Source organism: Leuresthes tenuis, unplaced genomic scaffold, assembly GCF_036924035.1.
Source record: "Leuresthes tenuis unplaced genomic scaffold, fLeuTen1.0.hap1 SCAF_3, whole genome shotgun sequence".
Taxonomy (NCBI): domain Eukaryota; kingdom Metazoa; phylum Chordata; class Actinopteri; order Atheriniformes; family Atherinopsidae; genus Leuresthes; species Leuresthes tenuis.
In genome coordinates, this window is record NW_027325357.1 from 13,596,989 (window position 1) to 13,613,847 (window position 16,859).

General features: G+C 41.8%; 1 protein-coding gene across 1 annotated transcript in view; it reads left to right on the plus strand.

Annotated features, from left to right (window-relative positions):
- megf6b (multiple EGF-like-domains 6b) overlaps positions 1 to 16,859 on the plus strand; it is a 56,406-nt gene that overhangs the window by 35,403 nt on the left and 4,144 nt on the right. Inside the window, exons 6-32 of the mRNA XM_072381912.1 lie at positions 350 to 472; positions 2,617 to 2,742; positions 3,440 to 3,562; positions 3,735 to 3,857; positions 3,979 to 4,116; positions 5,717 to 5,839; positions 5,981 to 6,103; positions 7,371 to 7,541; positions 7,970 to 8,101; positions 8,226 to 8,354; positions 8,469 to 8,597; positions 8,754 to 8,888; positions 9,774 to 9,908; positions 9,997 to 10,122; positions 10,205 to 10,336; positions 10,715 to 10,843; positions 10,940 to 11,071; positions 12,380 to 12,508; positions 12,595 to 12,723; positions 13,018 to 13,146; positions 13,235 to 13,363; positions 14,736 to 14,864; positions 14,991 to 15,119; positions 15,915 to 16,043; positions 16,193 to 16,324; positions 16,410 to 16,538; positions 16,629 to 16,757. Coding sequence (XP_072238013.1) covers positions 350 to 472; positions 2,617 to 2,742; positions 3,440 to 3,562; positions 3,735 to 3,857; positions 3,979 to 4,116; positions 5,717 to 5,839; positions 5,981 to 6,103; positions 7,371 to 7,541; positions 7,970 to 8,101; positions 8,226 to 8,354; positions 8,469 to 8,597; positions 8,754 to 8,888; positions 9,774 to 9,908; positions 9,997 to 10,122; positions 10,205 to 10,336; positions 10,715 to 10,843; positions 10,940 to 11,071; positions 12,380 to 12,508; positions 12,595 to 12,723; positions 13,018 to 13,146; positions 13,235 to 13,363; positions 14,736 to 14,864; positions 14,991 to 15,119; positions 15,915 to 16,043; positions 16,193 to 16,324; positions 16,410 to 16,538; positions 16,629 to 16,757 — 3,522 coding nt within the window. The remainder of the gene's footprint in view (positions 1 to 349; positions 473 to 2,616; positions 2,743 to 3,439; positions 3,563 to 3,734; positions 3,858 to 3,978; positions 4,117 to 5,716; positions 5,840 to 5,980; positions 6,104 to 7,370; positions 7,542 to 7,969; positions 8,102 to 8,225; positions 8,355 to 8,468; positions 8,598 to 8,753; positions 8,889 to 9,773; positions 9,909 to 9,996; positions 10,123 to 10,204; positions 10,337 to 10,714; positions 10,844 to 10,939; positions 11,072 to 12,379; positions 12,509 to 12,594; positions 12,724 to 13,017; positions 13,147 to 13,234; positions 13,364 to 14,735; positions 14,865 to 14,990; positions 15,120 to 15,914; positions 16,044 to 16,192; positions 16,325 to 16,409; positions 16,539 to 16,628; positions 16,758 to 16,859) is intronic.

Genomic DNA, 16,859 nt, shown 5'->3' on the forward strand with positions numbered 1-16,859 from the left:
AGTGGAATGTGTGTGTTTTGCATCCTCTGATTTAAGTTTCCATATGTTTGCTCACCCAGGGGACTTTGACAAGAGGTGGAGGAATTTAAATTGGGTTTTAAATGTTCAGTAGTTGTTACCACATGGGAGATATATTTGTTTGAGCTGTGATATACTTACTGTGTAATACTCTTTTCCCCTTCTCATCCATCAATTCCGTTTTTCCGATGGCACATCTTTATCCTAAAGATTGCATGGTTTAATGACCCTTGCAGCCTGGTAGCTCTTGTACTAGCGATTCAGTTCGAGAGGACTTTGAAATTGCACCAATTTTTCTCCCCATTCTTTCCATCTTCCTACTTCTCCTCAGATATTGATGAATGCCAGGTCCATAATGGAGGCTGCCAGCACAAATGTGTTAACACCAGGGGCTCCTACTACTGTGAATGTCACCCTGGCTCTCGCCTTCATGTGGACGGCCGCACCTGCCTTGGTGAGTAGAGTGACAGCGATGTGGCAGGGCTCGTTCTGCACAAGCTGAAAACATTTTAAAAAACATGCACTTATAGACAAAATGTTAAGAATATCAGAACAAGTAACATCAACTGGAACATTGTTATGTGATAATTTGTGGTCTCGTACTGCATTTAATTCACTTAAAAATGGAATACGAAGCCCTTCAAGAGGCGGTATGAAATGAAACACTCACATAAACAATGAAACACTGTCCTGGAGTGATCTCAGAGTCTTTACTTAAGCATTTTGTGGTCATTATATAATTGAAATTAAGCCACATTGGGTTTTGATGCGGGCACTTCATCATATGGGGAAATTCATACATGTTTGTTGGTTACATTTTAAAAAATGAACACAGTTGGGACGGTTTGATTTTTCAGTGTGTAGTTGGAGATAGCTACTTTTTAAAGCTTTGTTTCTGCAGCTGAATCACATCAACCAGCATTAATGCAACTGATGGTTATTTTTCTTACAGGCCACACTGTCAGTTTATTTCACCATTAGTCAAATATGTGTGACATCTTCTCTCTACAGACAAATTTCTAAAAACTGTTTTTCATTAAATGGCTTTTTAAAAAAAAAAAAAAAAAGATATTCAGGCTACAACAACAGTGCAACAGTGGACAGAAAGACAACAAATGCTCACAACTGATTGTGTGGGACTGTATCATTACACACGCCTCACAGATATCTATAAAGTAACTTGCGGGGGGCGTGGTGCAAGGTTTTCATAGCACAGAGTTTGTAAAAATGAAATATTTCCTGGTTAATCAAAAGTGTGTATGACATATCATAACTCTTCAGATGATATTTGACTCATGTGATTGAACGCACCAGAACACAGAGTTAGAGCTGGAGAGTGTTGTGTCCAGAGCATCTCAATCCAAATAGCATATTTATTTTGTTAAGTTGTCATTTAAAGTAAAATACCCAATATAAGCAATTATAAAGTACAAAGCTATAGTCTGTAGAAATAAATGAAGCCATTATCAAAAACTGCTCATGTACTGAATCTCACATGAGCAAATGTAAGTGAAGTCCCATCACTTGACCTCTACAGCATTCACTCATTGCCCGTATGTAATTCCTGTCACAGCAGATGCATTCGCTTTGGAATTATCACAAATGGCTGATTGAAGAAAAAGAGTATAAACCTGGCTCTGGTTTCTACAGACAGGAATGTATACAGAGAGTGCTGTCTGACACTGACAGTGTAAATCATCCTGCTTATCTTGGCTTCATGAAGAAAAGTTGTTCCATGTCTTCTAGTGTAGATATATTAGCAAGGACCCATCTGTCCCTGAGAGGCTTTTGCTTGACAGCTGTTACATGAAGAATTGACTGATTGCACCAATAATAACCTTGTGCATGTAGACTCAGTCATGGTGAAGATCATGTTGATGCTAAATATGTGAATGCAGGAATCTTGCTTCTCCTATTTATGAATAAAATGAGATTTTGTAGTTTGCCCTATGTGGCAACAGCTTGACTACATAAAGGACAACACACCAAGAAGCACAGAGTTGGATGTGCTTGTATCAATTCTGTCTCAACTTTGCATGTCTTATCCAGCTCGATCTGCCAGATAAGGTCAGCTGTATCCCACACACTTAGCATGAAGCTGCATAATATTTGAGCTGGAAAGCCCTCTGTGGTTTGACATGCACTTGAGATGGATGGATCTTGACTCCAGCCTCTGAGAATGAATAACACCATCATTGAGAGCATCGGGCTGTTTGGCCTCTACCTGTTATTTTCTCTGAAGAGATTCAGATCCATCTGTTGCTTCAAAGAAGAGAAACACTGGCTGGAAAGATTGCTGAGCTCAACTTCACTCAACCTCATCAGCACACGAGTGTGTGTCCACCACAGGCACCCTGTCATTCAAGGCTCTCTGTGATTTTTGGCCATTTTATTGTGATGGATCTCTCGAGGCTCACTGCATAGCAATTCTCTGAAGTAATTGGTGCGTCTGCAGGAATGTTAATATATCAGTTATGGCCTCTCTGGATTTCTGTAGATATTTCTGTGATATTTTAGTCTGTCACTTGATTTGTTCAGATGCCTTGTTTTTCCTCTTAGTGACCCTGTAGCTAGTTAACTTTGTCCTTTTTTTTTTAGCTGTCCACACTTGTGCCATCAGCAATGGGGGATGTGAACACTATTGTGTGCAGCAGTCTGCTGCTCATTTCCGCTGCCGCTGCAAGCCAGATTATACGCTGACAGAGGATGGCAAGCATTGCAAATGTGAGTATCCATGTTTTCAGACTCCAAACATGCATGTAACAGAAGACAAAAAGGAGGAATAATAAGTTGATGTCTTGCTGAGGAAAGGGTGCCAATAAAGCTGAGAGCTTTGTGAGATGACAAAGGTGTGATTCTGAAGATTAGATCATACCATTAAAAACACATTTGCTGCATCTGCTGCCAAATGTAATTATCTTACAGGATGTCTGAGCTGGAATATGATTAACTGTCATTCATCGGATAAAACATCAAGCTGAAATGAGTCACAGCCATCCTCATTGTTTTTTTTTCTTAATTTGTGTTTTGATGTCCTTGCTTCTTTTAATCTCTTCAAATCTCTGAGGCTGTGCAGTCAAGTACAGTTCTCCAGAGGTAGGAAATGATACATATATGTATTTTAAATTACTGTCTTGCAGAAGCTTTTACTTTGTAATTGTTGGCTGTGAACAGTCTCCTCTAATTTTTGCAGAGCTAAAGGTTCTCATCCCAGATGCCAGACAGGCTTGCACAAGTTAAACACACGCATAACCGTGCAGAGAGAGCAGTAAAGATGAGGTGGAGGTGAAGGGTGGATTTAAAGCTCTCCACATGCTGTATATTAGGATGTTGAGCAGTCAAGTTTTACAGTTTACTGTTGTGCCTGAAGCACTCTTCGCTGTGTGGGTTTGTTTTAAATGTGTACTGTTTTGTGTTACAGTGCAGAATCCGTGTGCAGATCAGAATGGAGGCTGTATGCATGAGTGTCGAGTTGATGGGGGCAAGGCTCACTGCGACTGTAAGGTTGGCTACATGCTGGCTGAAGATGGGAAAACCTGTGAAGGTAGATTCAAACTTTAACTATTATTAGAGATATCAATGCATCTTGAAGTAAAACTTGTGTAGACTTGTTTAGTGAGAAACACATTACAAATGTCATTGAACCTGAACAGGCCAGATGCATGTCTTCCCCACAGTTAAGTTTTTTTTTTTTTTTTAAATGCTTTGTTCCCCAGATATCGATGAGTGTGAGACTGAAGAGGCCAACTGCGCTCACGGCTGCCACAACACTCTGGGCTCTTACACTTGTGTTTGCAATGCAGCCTATGAGCTGGGAGCTGATGGAAAACAGTGTTACAGTCAGTTTAAATCCTCACCTCAGTATTATCACTTGTTTAAAAAGTCATGCTGAGCTTATAGAATATACAGTATGTTAATGCTTATACTGTTATATACACATATACACATTCTGATCTGAAGGAATTGAGATGGAGATAGTGAACAGCTGTGAGAACAACAACGGTGGATGTTCACATCACTGCCAGCATTCAACCAGTGGGCCTGTTTGCACCTGTAACCATGGTTACAGGCTAGATGATGACCTAAAAACCTGTGTTGGTAAGAGACTGACGCACCATGTAAGACATAAAATCAGTGCTTTTTCATAGAAATTCTCCATAAACTGCAGTACTAAATAAATTTTTAGTCAGTTTTCAGTGTTTTATGAAATAGTGTTTTGGCAAAACACTATTACCCAGGGTTACCCAGGGTTCTGTTTTCTATTCCCAGTTTACGTCAGCTTCTAAACTTGCAAAGCATCCATATTTTCTAAACTTCAAACAAGAGTTCATCAAAGCTCAGTCGACGTGAAAAAACTGAAATAATTCTGATTGATGAACTTGATGTCTTCACCGTTAAAGTGCCTGGTTTTGGTTTCACCTCAGTCTGTCTGTCTATTGTTCTTATTGAAACAATATTTCAAGAATGGTTTCACTTCAATGAATGTTTTTTTTCTTTTTAATGAACCAAGGAGTTATTTATAGCTTCTATTACATAAATGGTTTGGAGCCAAACTAGCACACCCTCAACAGTTACCAGTTTATTTGGAACAGCTGGATAAAACCAGACGGCTCATTCAAGAATCATTTCCTCTGTTATGCCCCTGCCCCTTATGGAAGCTAGCACCAGAGTCTGTGTGTTAATGGATACAATTTATTTTGCTTCATAGCCTTTGATTGGATTTTTGGACCCATTTTATAGAGGACCACAGGAGCTGAGAACAGCCCTGTTGTTATCTCGTGTTGATAGATAATGGCTTAATTTTTATCATTATCTCCAGAAATCAACCTTTTTCTTCATTGGGATGAGGTAAAATAACAGATAAACTTTGCAGACTATTGTTAAAAGAAGATAGGATGCTACACAGACTTGTTGTGGCCATCAAATTCAAAATGAGGTTACATATTTCATGAAGTTGCTTTCAACACTTTATATATTTTCTATGTTCTTTTTATATATTGGTTTATGAAATTTGCATTATTACAGCTGTTCTTATTAACATGTTACACAGCAGCTCAACGTCTTTGGAAATGTGGTTGTGGAACTAGTTTCCTGTAATTTTTCCCCTCTTTCTGAAGTAGTATTCAAGTCTACATCTTCCAAAATTACCTTGAAGTTTAATCAGCATCTTTCTGATTCTGCTTCAGCTAAAGCTGAACTCTAGCTTCTTTTTAAGTGCAGGACTCTTGAATTAGACTGGATTTGTTTAATTCAGCTGCACTTAGAAAAATCGACAATTGAGCATAAATTCAGAGTGAAGGATTCCGGTTCTAACATTTCATTCAACATCACACGATGTAATAAAACACGTGAGAAACATGGCTCTGCATGGTTCCTGAAGTACATAAAAAGGGTTTTAAGACAGGCTCACAAAAATCCTTTACCACTTAAGGGATTTGTAGTGCTTAGGTTAAAATGTTGCTTAGGTTAAAGTTTATGTTGTCAGAAAACAATTGAACATTTACAGATACAAGTCACTGTTTATTGGGGGAAGAGAAGAAGTTCAGCTCCACAGTATTGTTCTTTATATGTAACTTAATCTTAATTGGCTGTTAAATCAGCACAGTTTATATTATGTCATTAAAAAAGTTTCAGTCAGTGAACCGTGAAGCTGCAGTTGGATCATAGTTTTTGTCGTCCTGCTTGTTGTGTTTGGCAGATGTCGACGAGTGTGGAGAGCAGAGCTCCTGCTGTGAGCAGGACTGCACCAACTACCCTGGGGGTTATGAATGCTACTGCTTAGCAGGATACAGGCTCAACTCAGATGGTTGTAGCTGTGACGGTATGTTTAACCTTCATTTAAAACATATAAACAGTGTAGCGTTTGTTTTCTTGAGCACCATGTGGTTGTATTGACTTTTCTCAACTTTACCGCTTGATGTTGCAGAAGCCTGTGACTCTGGGTTGTGTTTGTGTTGTTTAGATGTGGATGAGTGTCTGGCAGCCAACGGCGGCTGTGATCACACCTGCCAGAACAATGCAGGCTCCTTCCAGTGTTTCTGCCGCCGAGGTTTTCGGCTGGATGAGGACCGGCAATCCTGCATCGGTGAGTGTCAGCAATCACGTTGAAAAATGTGTGCGATGGGAATTTACACCAGAAATCTGACAAATGTGTGCCAGATCGTACAGCCAGCCAGCATCAAATTTATTTTTACACTGGAGAAAGAAGGTGAGTCAGGATTAATCATACTAATAGTAAATCACAGTGGTAGTAGTTTTTGATATGAGAAAATTTAGTTTCCCATGTGCAAGCAGGGGATTGACAACTAATCAAAAGGTCGTTGTACCCTGACTCCTCCAGTCTGCATGTTCCAGTGTCTTTTGGCAAGATACTAAATCCTGATTGCTTCTGATGTGCTCATCCTTGTCTGAATGTGCGTGTAAAATAAGCCCCTTGCACACATGCACTGCTAATTCAGCACCGCTAACTGAAAAAGTGCATGTATGTTATCTAAAGAGTGCTGCATGAATGTGTGGGTGAATGTGTTTTGTAACTGTAATGGACAGTGATGATAAAAACACTATAAAAACTAATTTACCATTAGATGTGCCGGTGACTTAAATAAGTATTTCCTCTTTAAGGTTTCAGTGACAGATAACCAAAAATCAAACTAAAGGATGACATTTTTTTCATCTGATGAATGAAACATTATAATGATATTAGTAAAGCTAAAAGCCAAATGCTTATGTGATCTATGTATTTTGAAAAATAAATGTTAAGATAGTAAACAGTATATTCATAATTTAGTTTCAAAATTTGCTGAAGGCGTAAGAGGTTTCCTATTGAATTTTCGTGTAAGCTCACCCCAAACTGCTGTGTTTGCTTTTGTGGTCTAAAAAACACACTTAATTAAATTCTTTTGTCAGAAAATACTTCAAGTGCTGATTTTCAAATAAGTTCGTCACCTGTATTGTGTTCGTCTGTGAATCCAAACGGGTGCGTTACTACGTGTCTTGAAAGTATCTTGATGCTATGGTCAGTTTGATAATCTCCATGAATTGGCAGGAATGTGTTCGCATCAACTGTGTGCACCTAAGAAGAATTGTGTGTCTTTGTGCTAATAAATAAGAAACCCATATTGGGCATACACTCATTATAAAAAAGCCACCAGTCCATGTTCATACAATCAAACTTGTGGGCTGTTTTTTTGCCAGTCAACATGTATACAGTCCACAGTCTTGCCTTCATCCACAGTTGAAAACTGTATGAAATTGATTATTGAAGAAATATTTGGAAACATATATCTGTGTAACAAATGATACATATGCATTCTGGCTAATGTGTGCAGTTTGCATCTTTTCTGCCACTGCAGCACTTGAAGGTGCCATCGAGGCCCTCTCCAGCGGAGGGACCATTGAGCTGCCTCTTGCTCGCCCTCAGCTCACCTTGCTGCAGGACTATGGCCAGCCACTGGAGCGCTTTGATGACTACGAAGAGGATGAAGGGGAGCTGAGGGCTGAGAGCAACCTGGCAGAGAAATTCGGTGAGTTCCCTCACTGCCATTAATGAATCATTATCATTAACAGGAAACCTGTATCTGATTACCTGGCTCTAGTGAAGCAGTCTGACAGACTCATTTAGTGAAAGCAGAAGCAGACCACACGTTGGGGGTTAATCACTTTGCTTCATGCCCCCAGACTGTTCGTACATACCAATAAACCACAACAGTTCTACTGGCAGGAATGCTGAGGCTCATGTGGCCTGGCAAATGGTTTGAGTCTGAGGCAGGGAGTCATAGCTCTGCTTTGTGGTACTCAAACTTGATGGAAGCACTTGTTGAACATGTAAAATGTTAAATGTCATAGTAAGGCCAACTATAAGAAAATCTAAGCTTAAATTTGACTAGCTATGAATGTGACTGTAGCCAGTTACTTGAGTTAAAAAGCCATGTGATAACTCTTTTGTCTTCAGTGTGTTTGGATGACACTTTTGGCAGCGACTGCAGCCTGACGTGCGACGACTGCACCAATGGGGGAAAATGTAATATTTGGAAAAGTGGCTGTGATTGCCCTGATGGATGGACAGGCTTCATTTGCAACCAGAGTGAGGAATGACCGAACACACACTCCTTACACACAAATATCAGCCTACACCTGTGTGTTACTTTCATTCCAGGTTCTCCTCAGAGTTACATGTGTTAACTGTGATTTATTTTTCTACCTTACAGCGTGCCCTGAGGGTTATTTTGGTAAAAACTGCTCCCTCCCTTGTAAGTGTAAAAACGGCGCCAGCTGTGATCCCGTCAATGGAAGCTGCCGCTGCCCTCCTGGTGTGAGTGGAGACATGTGCCAGGATGGTGAGAAGCCTCGCTTTTTCCAGACAGCAGTTCAATAGTTTTCATTGACAGTATCTAGGATACGACTGAGTCATTGCAGGGTTGAAGCGGTTATTATGTTTTCTCCCTGTCCAGGTTGTCCTAAAGGCTTTTATGGGAAACAGTGCAACAAGAAGTGCAACTGTGCCAATAACGGCCGCTGCCACCGGACCTACGGAGCCTGTCTGTGTGATCCTGGACTCTATGGACGCTTCTGTCACCTCCGTGAGTCCCACCGCTCACACATGAGTAGCTTCTCAACTCTCATGTCAGACGCTACAAATTATAAGAACAGTTTGAACTTTAATGTCGTATCAGATGGTTTCTCTGCACCATGACGTGAAATCTTCCACATCTCATTCTTTTCATTTTCATCTTCAGCGTGTCCGAAGTGGACTTTCGGACCCGGCTGCTCCAAGGAGTGTCAGTGTGACCAGAAAAACACTCAGGAATGTCACCGTCGTCATGGCACCTGTGTCTGCAAAGCTGGTTATCAGGGCAACACCTGCAAAGAAGGTGAGAAAATGTAGCTTGTATTCTCCTTTGAGATCGTGTTTAGTTTTCAACTTTCAACGATTATGTAAAATATCATCCTGAAAACAGACTAAATCTGGTGACACCTGCCTTGTGCATCCACAGGCAAAAGAAAAAAGCTAGAGAATCAAATAGTTTTCAATGCAAGCCAAAATTTGCTGTATCTTTAATGTCCATAGGCACTGCAATGCAAATATCCACATAAATGCCACTTAAAACAAGTCAAATGCGAGTAATTAATAAATAATACAAGAAAGTTGAACAAACATTTGCAAACAGACAAAATAAGCACATGCAACAGTATGTATTCTATGTTTGATTCCCCTTGGCACAAAGTGATGTCCAACCTCTTTTAAAATCAAAAGCATTTAGCTGTTCCATATGGCCAAACTCAAAGATAGAGTAAAGAGATGGCAATTCCGGAGAGATTAAGGATGCATTTTCAGCCTCTCTTGGGTGGCATTCATGGTGTTGCTACGGTAATATGAGAAGTGTTAGAAATAGTGTTAAGAATGAAAGAAAAGTGACATTCAAATGTTCTCCTCCACACACCTTGGCAATCGTGGTGTGAAGTGGGTGTAGAAGTTGGAAAAGTTGAAGGAACAGACAAACACATGCTTCACAAATGTGACAATGGAAAATCTGGGCCTTCCACAGCTACTTGGCCATCCAACAAACGATTATACGGAGAATAACGTCCCCTGAAATTGCAGCCATTTTAACATATTTACAAAGTGGGTTAGACAGATTAATACAGTGTTTTTGTTTATTTTGTTTCTAATAAGGATAAGGAGGAGAGTTTTGTGCCTAGGCCCTCATGACACTATTCTATAGGTGGTAATTGGAGCGTCACCGTTCTGTTTCTAGAATGCAGACCTGGTACTTATGGAGCCGGCTGTGAGAAGAAGTGTGCCTGTCCACCAGGGGTGTCCTGTGATCATGTGACCGGACAGTGCCAAAGAAAATGCCCTCCTGGTCGTCATGGCGAGAACTGTGACCAAGGTAGATGAGTGGATAGGTGGGCTTATTTGTGTTACCTTATTGGCATCCTGTGTTGATGAATATTCGTCCTGGGTGTGTCCTCTGTCAGAGTGTCCAGAAGGAAGGTTTGGAGAAGGCTGCATCCAGCCTTGTAACTGCACCGGTGCCCCTTGTGACAAAGTGACAGGACGATGCCATTGTCCGGCTGGCACTTTTGGACAAAACTGTGAGAGCGGTGAGTGCAGACATATCGTTTTTTCAGCTTTTGCACAATAGTTTTACATGATAACAGCTGTAAAGAATGAATAATCTTTCAGTGTGTGCCGAGGGCTTCTGGGGTCCCGGCTGCACAGAAACCTGCCCGGCTTGTGCGAATGGCGGCGTGTGTGATAAACACAACGGCTCGTGTCAATGTCCTCCAGGATTCATGGGAAGACTCTGTCAAAACTGTGAGTAACAGCAGTGGGCTTTTTTTTTTACAAGGCTTCCATAGCAACATGCATTAAACAGTCCAACAGATGAGGAAGATGGCAGCACTGTGGAATATTGATGCAGTTTGGATGTGAAATGAAGCAGCATGCTGGAAGACAGAGAACAAGTTTTTCTCAGAGGTCATTAGTTGAAATCCTTCAGCAACCTCCAATGTTTGGTTTTTTTCATTTAATTGATTGGAAAATAAGCTCTTATTAACAGCTCTTCAAGGCTCACTTGACGGCTGAATCACAGAGCAGAAACTGTCACGGGAAATTGTTGTCCTTCACATGCAGTCTGGTGGAGTTTGTTCCAAAGATTCATTTTGATGTTTGTTTGTTTTTTTCTGTTTACAGCGTGCCCGATTGGACGTTTTGGTCAAAGATGCCAGATGAAGTGTGTTTGTGAGAACAATGCTCGCTGTGATTCAGTGAGTGGGCGGTGTAGCTGTGCTCCTGGCTGGACTGGTCACAGCTGCAGGAAAGGTAAAAAAAAAAAAGTCATCCTTGCAGATGTAACCATTTGCAGTTACAGCTGATTTTCTTTGACTTTGTCTGATACTTGCACACTTCGTGTTGCAGCCTGTGATGCAGGACACTGGGGAGCTGACTGTGCAGAAACCTGCAACTGCAGAAATGGAGACAGCAGCTGTGACCCTGTGACGGGCCTGTGCAACTGTGAGGCTGGCTTCACTGGACCGCACTGCCATCAGAGTATGTGATGTGTTGGTGATATGGCATTGAACACAAGCAGGACTCATTCTGCTGTGATGTGAAATTATGATGTGATACATTTTTCAAGATCTTAACGTCTTTCCATATTCATTGACAGTTGTGGCAATTAAATTCTGTGACTGTAAAATAATCACATGAGGTTATACTCTATCAGACTCACTCTAATTATACTGTTTGGCTCAGAGATGAAGGTCTTTGGACTGAAATGCCATTAGGAAAATTAATACAAGTTTTAAGGATTAAGAAACTGCTCTAGATGTACAGTTTAGAGTATTTCACCCAATCTGAATTTGTTTCTTGTAACAGGGAATTAATGCTGATCATATCAACACATTCTTTCACATGTATTTTTGCAGTTTACACTGCAATCACATCTTTATTTCAGTTGTCTAATTTCAAATCCACTGTGGTGGTGTATCGAAGTCAAATTACACAATATTTATCCATGTCCAAGTACTTCTAGATCTGACTGTATATTGACTTTACAGAGTCACGTCACATGATCATTATAAGAAGACATAAATGACCACCACCATAGAGCGAGCTGGTTAAAAGTACAAATCCTCTGTGAAGAGTGAATGATTATGCCTTCTACCAAACTTCCAGCATATAGCCTGCAGTTATGGAGCAGATCACTGTGACTGCACTATTTAGTCAGAAATTCTTTACAGTTTTGTTTGAATTTTACACAGTTTGAAGAACTTGAGGTTACCTCATGATGGGATGATACCAGTGAAGGCAACACCAGTGATGAGGATACTTACAAATGCATGAAGGAGAGAAAAGAACGTGTGAGAGGGTTGTAAAGTGGGAAGAAGCCAGTGGCTGCTTGGTCCATCTTCTCCTAGTGACTTTTACTCACTTCTTAGTTGGGCCATAGTCATTTTTTGATTAAATTCTTGCGCAGTTCTGATGCTGTCCTGTTGATAAAACGTGAACACAGGCGTTTAAGGAGATTGTGAAAGTTCTCATTGCAGTGCGAGACTCTACTGTCTATATTTTGCTAGCGATGACAAATGGACTGACTGAAAAGGAGAAAAACGAGCCAGCGATGTTATTGCTTTCCAGTTATCGATTTAAAAAGTTGCAGAAATTGGTGAAGTGAATGTTTTTCTTTCAGCTCCTCCTTTCATTGTGTCACTGATATTATAAAAGCTATCAAATATTCAAATGCCCCACATAACGTTTTTGATGTTCCCCTGAATATTTGTTGTTGCTAAATGTTGGAATTTTTCACTTTGATTATTTTATCAACTGTGTTCTGGTGTGTGTGTGATATTCCCACAGAGTGCCCAGCAGGTATGTTTGGTCTCGGTTGTCGCCATCAGTGTCAGTGTGAAAACAAAGCGTTGTGTGACCATGTGAGTGGAGCTTGTACGTGTCAGCTGGGATGGACAGGCACCTTCTGTGAAAAAGGTAAGAGAAGCTGCTTGATTGTTACGCCAGACTCACTGAATGTACAGTAAAACATGGTGCTTCTCATGTGTGTGCGTGTGTTTCAGCGTGTCCTCAAGGTTTCCACGGTTTAGACTGCCAGGAAAAGTGTTTGTGTCAGAACGGTGGGAGCTGCGATCACATCAGAGGTGCTTGCGCCTGTCCTGCCGGCTGGATCGGTCCATTCTGCAACCTGAGTGAGTGACACGTACTGAAAGATGGTGTCATTAGAGGCTCAGTATCAGGACGTTTCTGTAGCAGCTTCACATCAGAGAGAGCATCTTTCAAAGTCTCACTCAAAGCAGAACAAAAAAAAAACGCTCTAGGTTTCAGGATTATTTGGGAAAGCCCAAACCAGTCACACATGAGAAAGTACCAGCTTGATGTTCCCCATGCCGAGGCCTGTATTACTTACCAAACACTGGAATTCCCACTTTTGATCAGCAGAGTTCATCAGGAGGTAATGATATTGTTTGTCTGTCTCCTGGCAGCATGCCCAGCTGGTTTCTACGGGGAGGGATGTAACCAAACCTGTAGCTGCCGTAACAGCGGCATCTGCCACCCGGCCAGCGGGCAGTGTGTGTGCACGCCAGGTTGGACCGGGCCCAACTGCACAGAGGGTGAGTTTACACCACAAAGACAAGTGATCGTCCATGCTACAGGTAAAGAGGAGGTCACTAAATGGGTTTGTCTGTGTTTTTCTCCCAGAATGCCCTGCTGGGTTTTACGGTACAGACTGTCGGCAGCGCTGCTTGTGCCAGAATGGAGCCACCTGTAACAAGACTGATGGGAAATGTACATGTGTCAGCGGATGGACCGGTACAGCCTGCGAACAGGGTAGGACTCAGAGTCTTTTATATATAAAAGGTCCTATTTTAGTACGTGTTATTATAAATTAGTACGTCATTTATAATAACACTGAACTCTGAATAATAATCTAAGCTAAATCTGGAAAATGCTGACTTCAGCATGAAGCCCAATGAGGTTCAACCACTTTATGTAAACCATTCACTGTGAAGGTAAAATCAATGCAGCCAAAATGCTGCAAGTAATTTGTCATGGAACAGGAAACATTGCACATGCCCAAAAACAAATGTCTGCAGCTGCAGACGGTTGCTTTGTTTTCCCTCAGATACTGTTAACTGAGCTGGGACACCTTTTTAAAACTATCACCATCCTACTATATGTGCTCTATATGTGTTTTTTGTTAGCTCTAGTTTTATATTGCCAGCTGGAATTGGCTCCAGCTGCCGGCGACCCTGAATTGAAATAAACGGGTATAAAAGATGGATAGATGTCATATTTGCAGTCAGATCTAATTTTCTGTTTGTTCCAGTGAGAATAAAGACCAGAACTACGGTAATCAGACCCAGTTTGTTTGAAGCTTTAAACAAGATTCAACATTAGGAATTAATATTTTAGTAAGTTTCTTTAAACTGACATGAGCTACAACCACTGCAGGCAACTAACCAGAAGATAAACCAACCAATTAATCGACGGGCACACCCATATCTTCAATGGGATACACTGTAATATGAAATAAATTCAGTCATGCTGAATTAATCCTCATCGTTCAAAACCATCCTGTAAGACACAAAGACGTCTGATTTTGCAATGCCATAATGATGATGGTTGTTTTGGAGACGAGAGCAGAGGATCAGCATCACCTGAACCCAGAAGTCAACTTTTAAAGCAGCAGCCTGTGGTTTCTTTTCCCTGTGCTCTGGAAAGAAATCAGTCTGATCTTGTTTAATTTGCAGGCTGAGCTCATTTGTTTTAGCCTTAAGTCTGGTTATTTGCTGGAAGTGCGTGTGATTCTGCACCACAACAGTCTGCTCAGCAAAAGGGAACAGGCATCGACATTCCAGCTCCTTTTCCCTCCAACCTCTCCTTCTCACACTATCCTCGCTCTGTGCCTGCAACAACATTTCCCCGTTGAGCTCTGTCAGGCCCCGCCCCCTTCCATTCTCAGGAAACCTCTAATTTCATCACAGGAATATCTTTACCTACCAAACTCTGTGGCTCCTAACCCTCATTTCCAGCCTGGTTCTTGGTTTGATTATAAAGTATTTGGAAAAAGAAAGACTCAGCAGAACAGTGATGGGGCAACTTTCCCTGTTGTCTGTGGGTCACATCATGTCACTGTGTTCTTTCTCTCCTCTCATACCGTCATGTGTGCATTTGTGTATGCTGCTGCATGTCTCCACAGAGTGTGTAGTGGGTCGATTCGGGGCAGACTGCCAGCAGCAGTGTGAATGTGAAAACGGCGGCCAGTGTGAAAGACAGACGGGACGCTGCAGCTGCAGCACCGGCTGGATCGGACAGCGCTGTGAGAGAGGTGAGCCACTGACTCTGAATGATGACCTCGTGTGAACTGCTGCACTGTGGAAACTAAGCTGCCGCGATGGCGGTTCTGGGACTTTTTGTCAACCATAAATTCTAATCTCCACCTTCCTGCGAGCAGCTTGTGAAGCGGGCCTGTTTGGTGTCGGCTGCGAACAGCGATGTCGGTGTGAGCACGGGGCTCCATGTCATCATGTGACCGGAGAGTGTCAGTGTCCGCCAGGATGGAGAGGGAAACTCTGCGACAAAGGTAAAAACCTGCTGTTGAGGAAGACTTTAGATTTTCACACCAAAGAGCGTTATTTTCTCTATCATTAGACTCTGCTGTCAGAGTTACCAGCTAACATCAAAGAGAAGTCATCAGTAAGAGGATTTGTTGCTGAAATGGCAAAATGATGTTATGTGTTTTTATTTAATGATTCCATTATGTTATGATGTTAAACTGTAATTACTACATATGATACACATAGAACTTGTGTCTAACTAACTAAGCTGAGCACACCTGAGTCCTTTTCAGATTATCAATTAATTAAGGAAATTCTAAAATGATTATTTTGGAACTGTAACTTACTAACCAAACAGATGTAAACCACACGGAGAAAGTCACTACTGCTAAAGGCAGTCTTATCGTACTTCTCTGCATAAAGTAATAATGTTATTTAGAGATAAAATAAGCACATTATTTTATTGAACCGAAAGAGACGGGGAGCCAAAAGAGAACATTTCAGGGAAAAACATATTGCATCAATGTAAAGCATAGAAACAATTATGTAAGTATATAATGAACTGAATCAACCTTATCAACTGAATCAACTTTATGATATGATATCAACTTTAAGATGTTGTAATTATTTTCCCCCATAATTGTACCTGTTCCTATCTGTAGTACAATAGGGTAGCAGTAATTGCATATCTGGCCTGGATGAGTGAGCCCTGCTTTGTTGGTCATCAGGGAACATGTTTTACTGCAATCACTGTCAGATTAAAGATGAGAATAATTGATTTATTGACTTGTATCTGGTATTGTTCTGCGTCTGTCCTCCAGCATGTCTGCCGGGTACATATGGAGAGGGCTGCAGGCAGCGCTGCAGCTGTGCACAGGGAACGTCCTGCCACCACGTCTCTGGAGAGTGCGGCTGTCATCCTGGATTCACCGGCAGCGGCTGTGAACAGAGTGAGTCCGCTGCCATTCAGTTCTCAATAAGAAGCATCTGTTATAAGTTTCACCAGCTCATTTAAGTGTCAATAAAATACAAACTCTCGTTGAGTCAGAGAGGAAAAACACCTCCGGCACACTGCTAAGGCTGAACCTCTCTCTGTCAGCTTGTCTCCCAGGAACATTTGGACAAAACTGTAACCAGGTCTGCCAGTGCTCAGAGACGAACCAGCTCTGCCACCCGGTGTCTGGATCATGTTACTGCGCCCCTGGTTTCCACGGCCTCAAATGTGACCAAGGTGTGCCCAAACAACCATGTCATACATAAACAAGACAACAAGGGAGTGAGTTGGAGCAACGGGAATTGTCTGACTTTGTTTTCAGTTTGTGGAGAGGGTCGTTATGGTCCCAACTGTGAACGAGAGTGTCAGTGTGACAACGGAGGAAAGTGCGTTCCTTCAACCGGAGCCTGTGAATGTCCAGCAGGATTCATCGGCCCGCGCTGCAACATCAGTAAGTCCGTCTCAAACTTTGATAAATAACTGATTGGACTGTTACGGCGTTAGGTGAGAGCGGTGTGTGTGTGTGTTTCTGTGGTGACAGCGTGTCCAGCCGGGCGTTATGGCGTGGACTGTGTGCAGATGTCGCTGTGTGGAGATGGAGCACAGAATGACCCGGTCACAGGTCGCTGTGCGTGCTTTCCTGGACACACAGGAGATGACTGTAGAAAAGGTGAGCTCTCGTTACCGGTGACATGTTTCTGTGGCGTCTTCAGATCTCTGAACAGGTCACAGCAACTGTGTGAGTTATGGTGACCTGTTCACTTGCAAATTT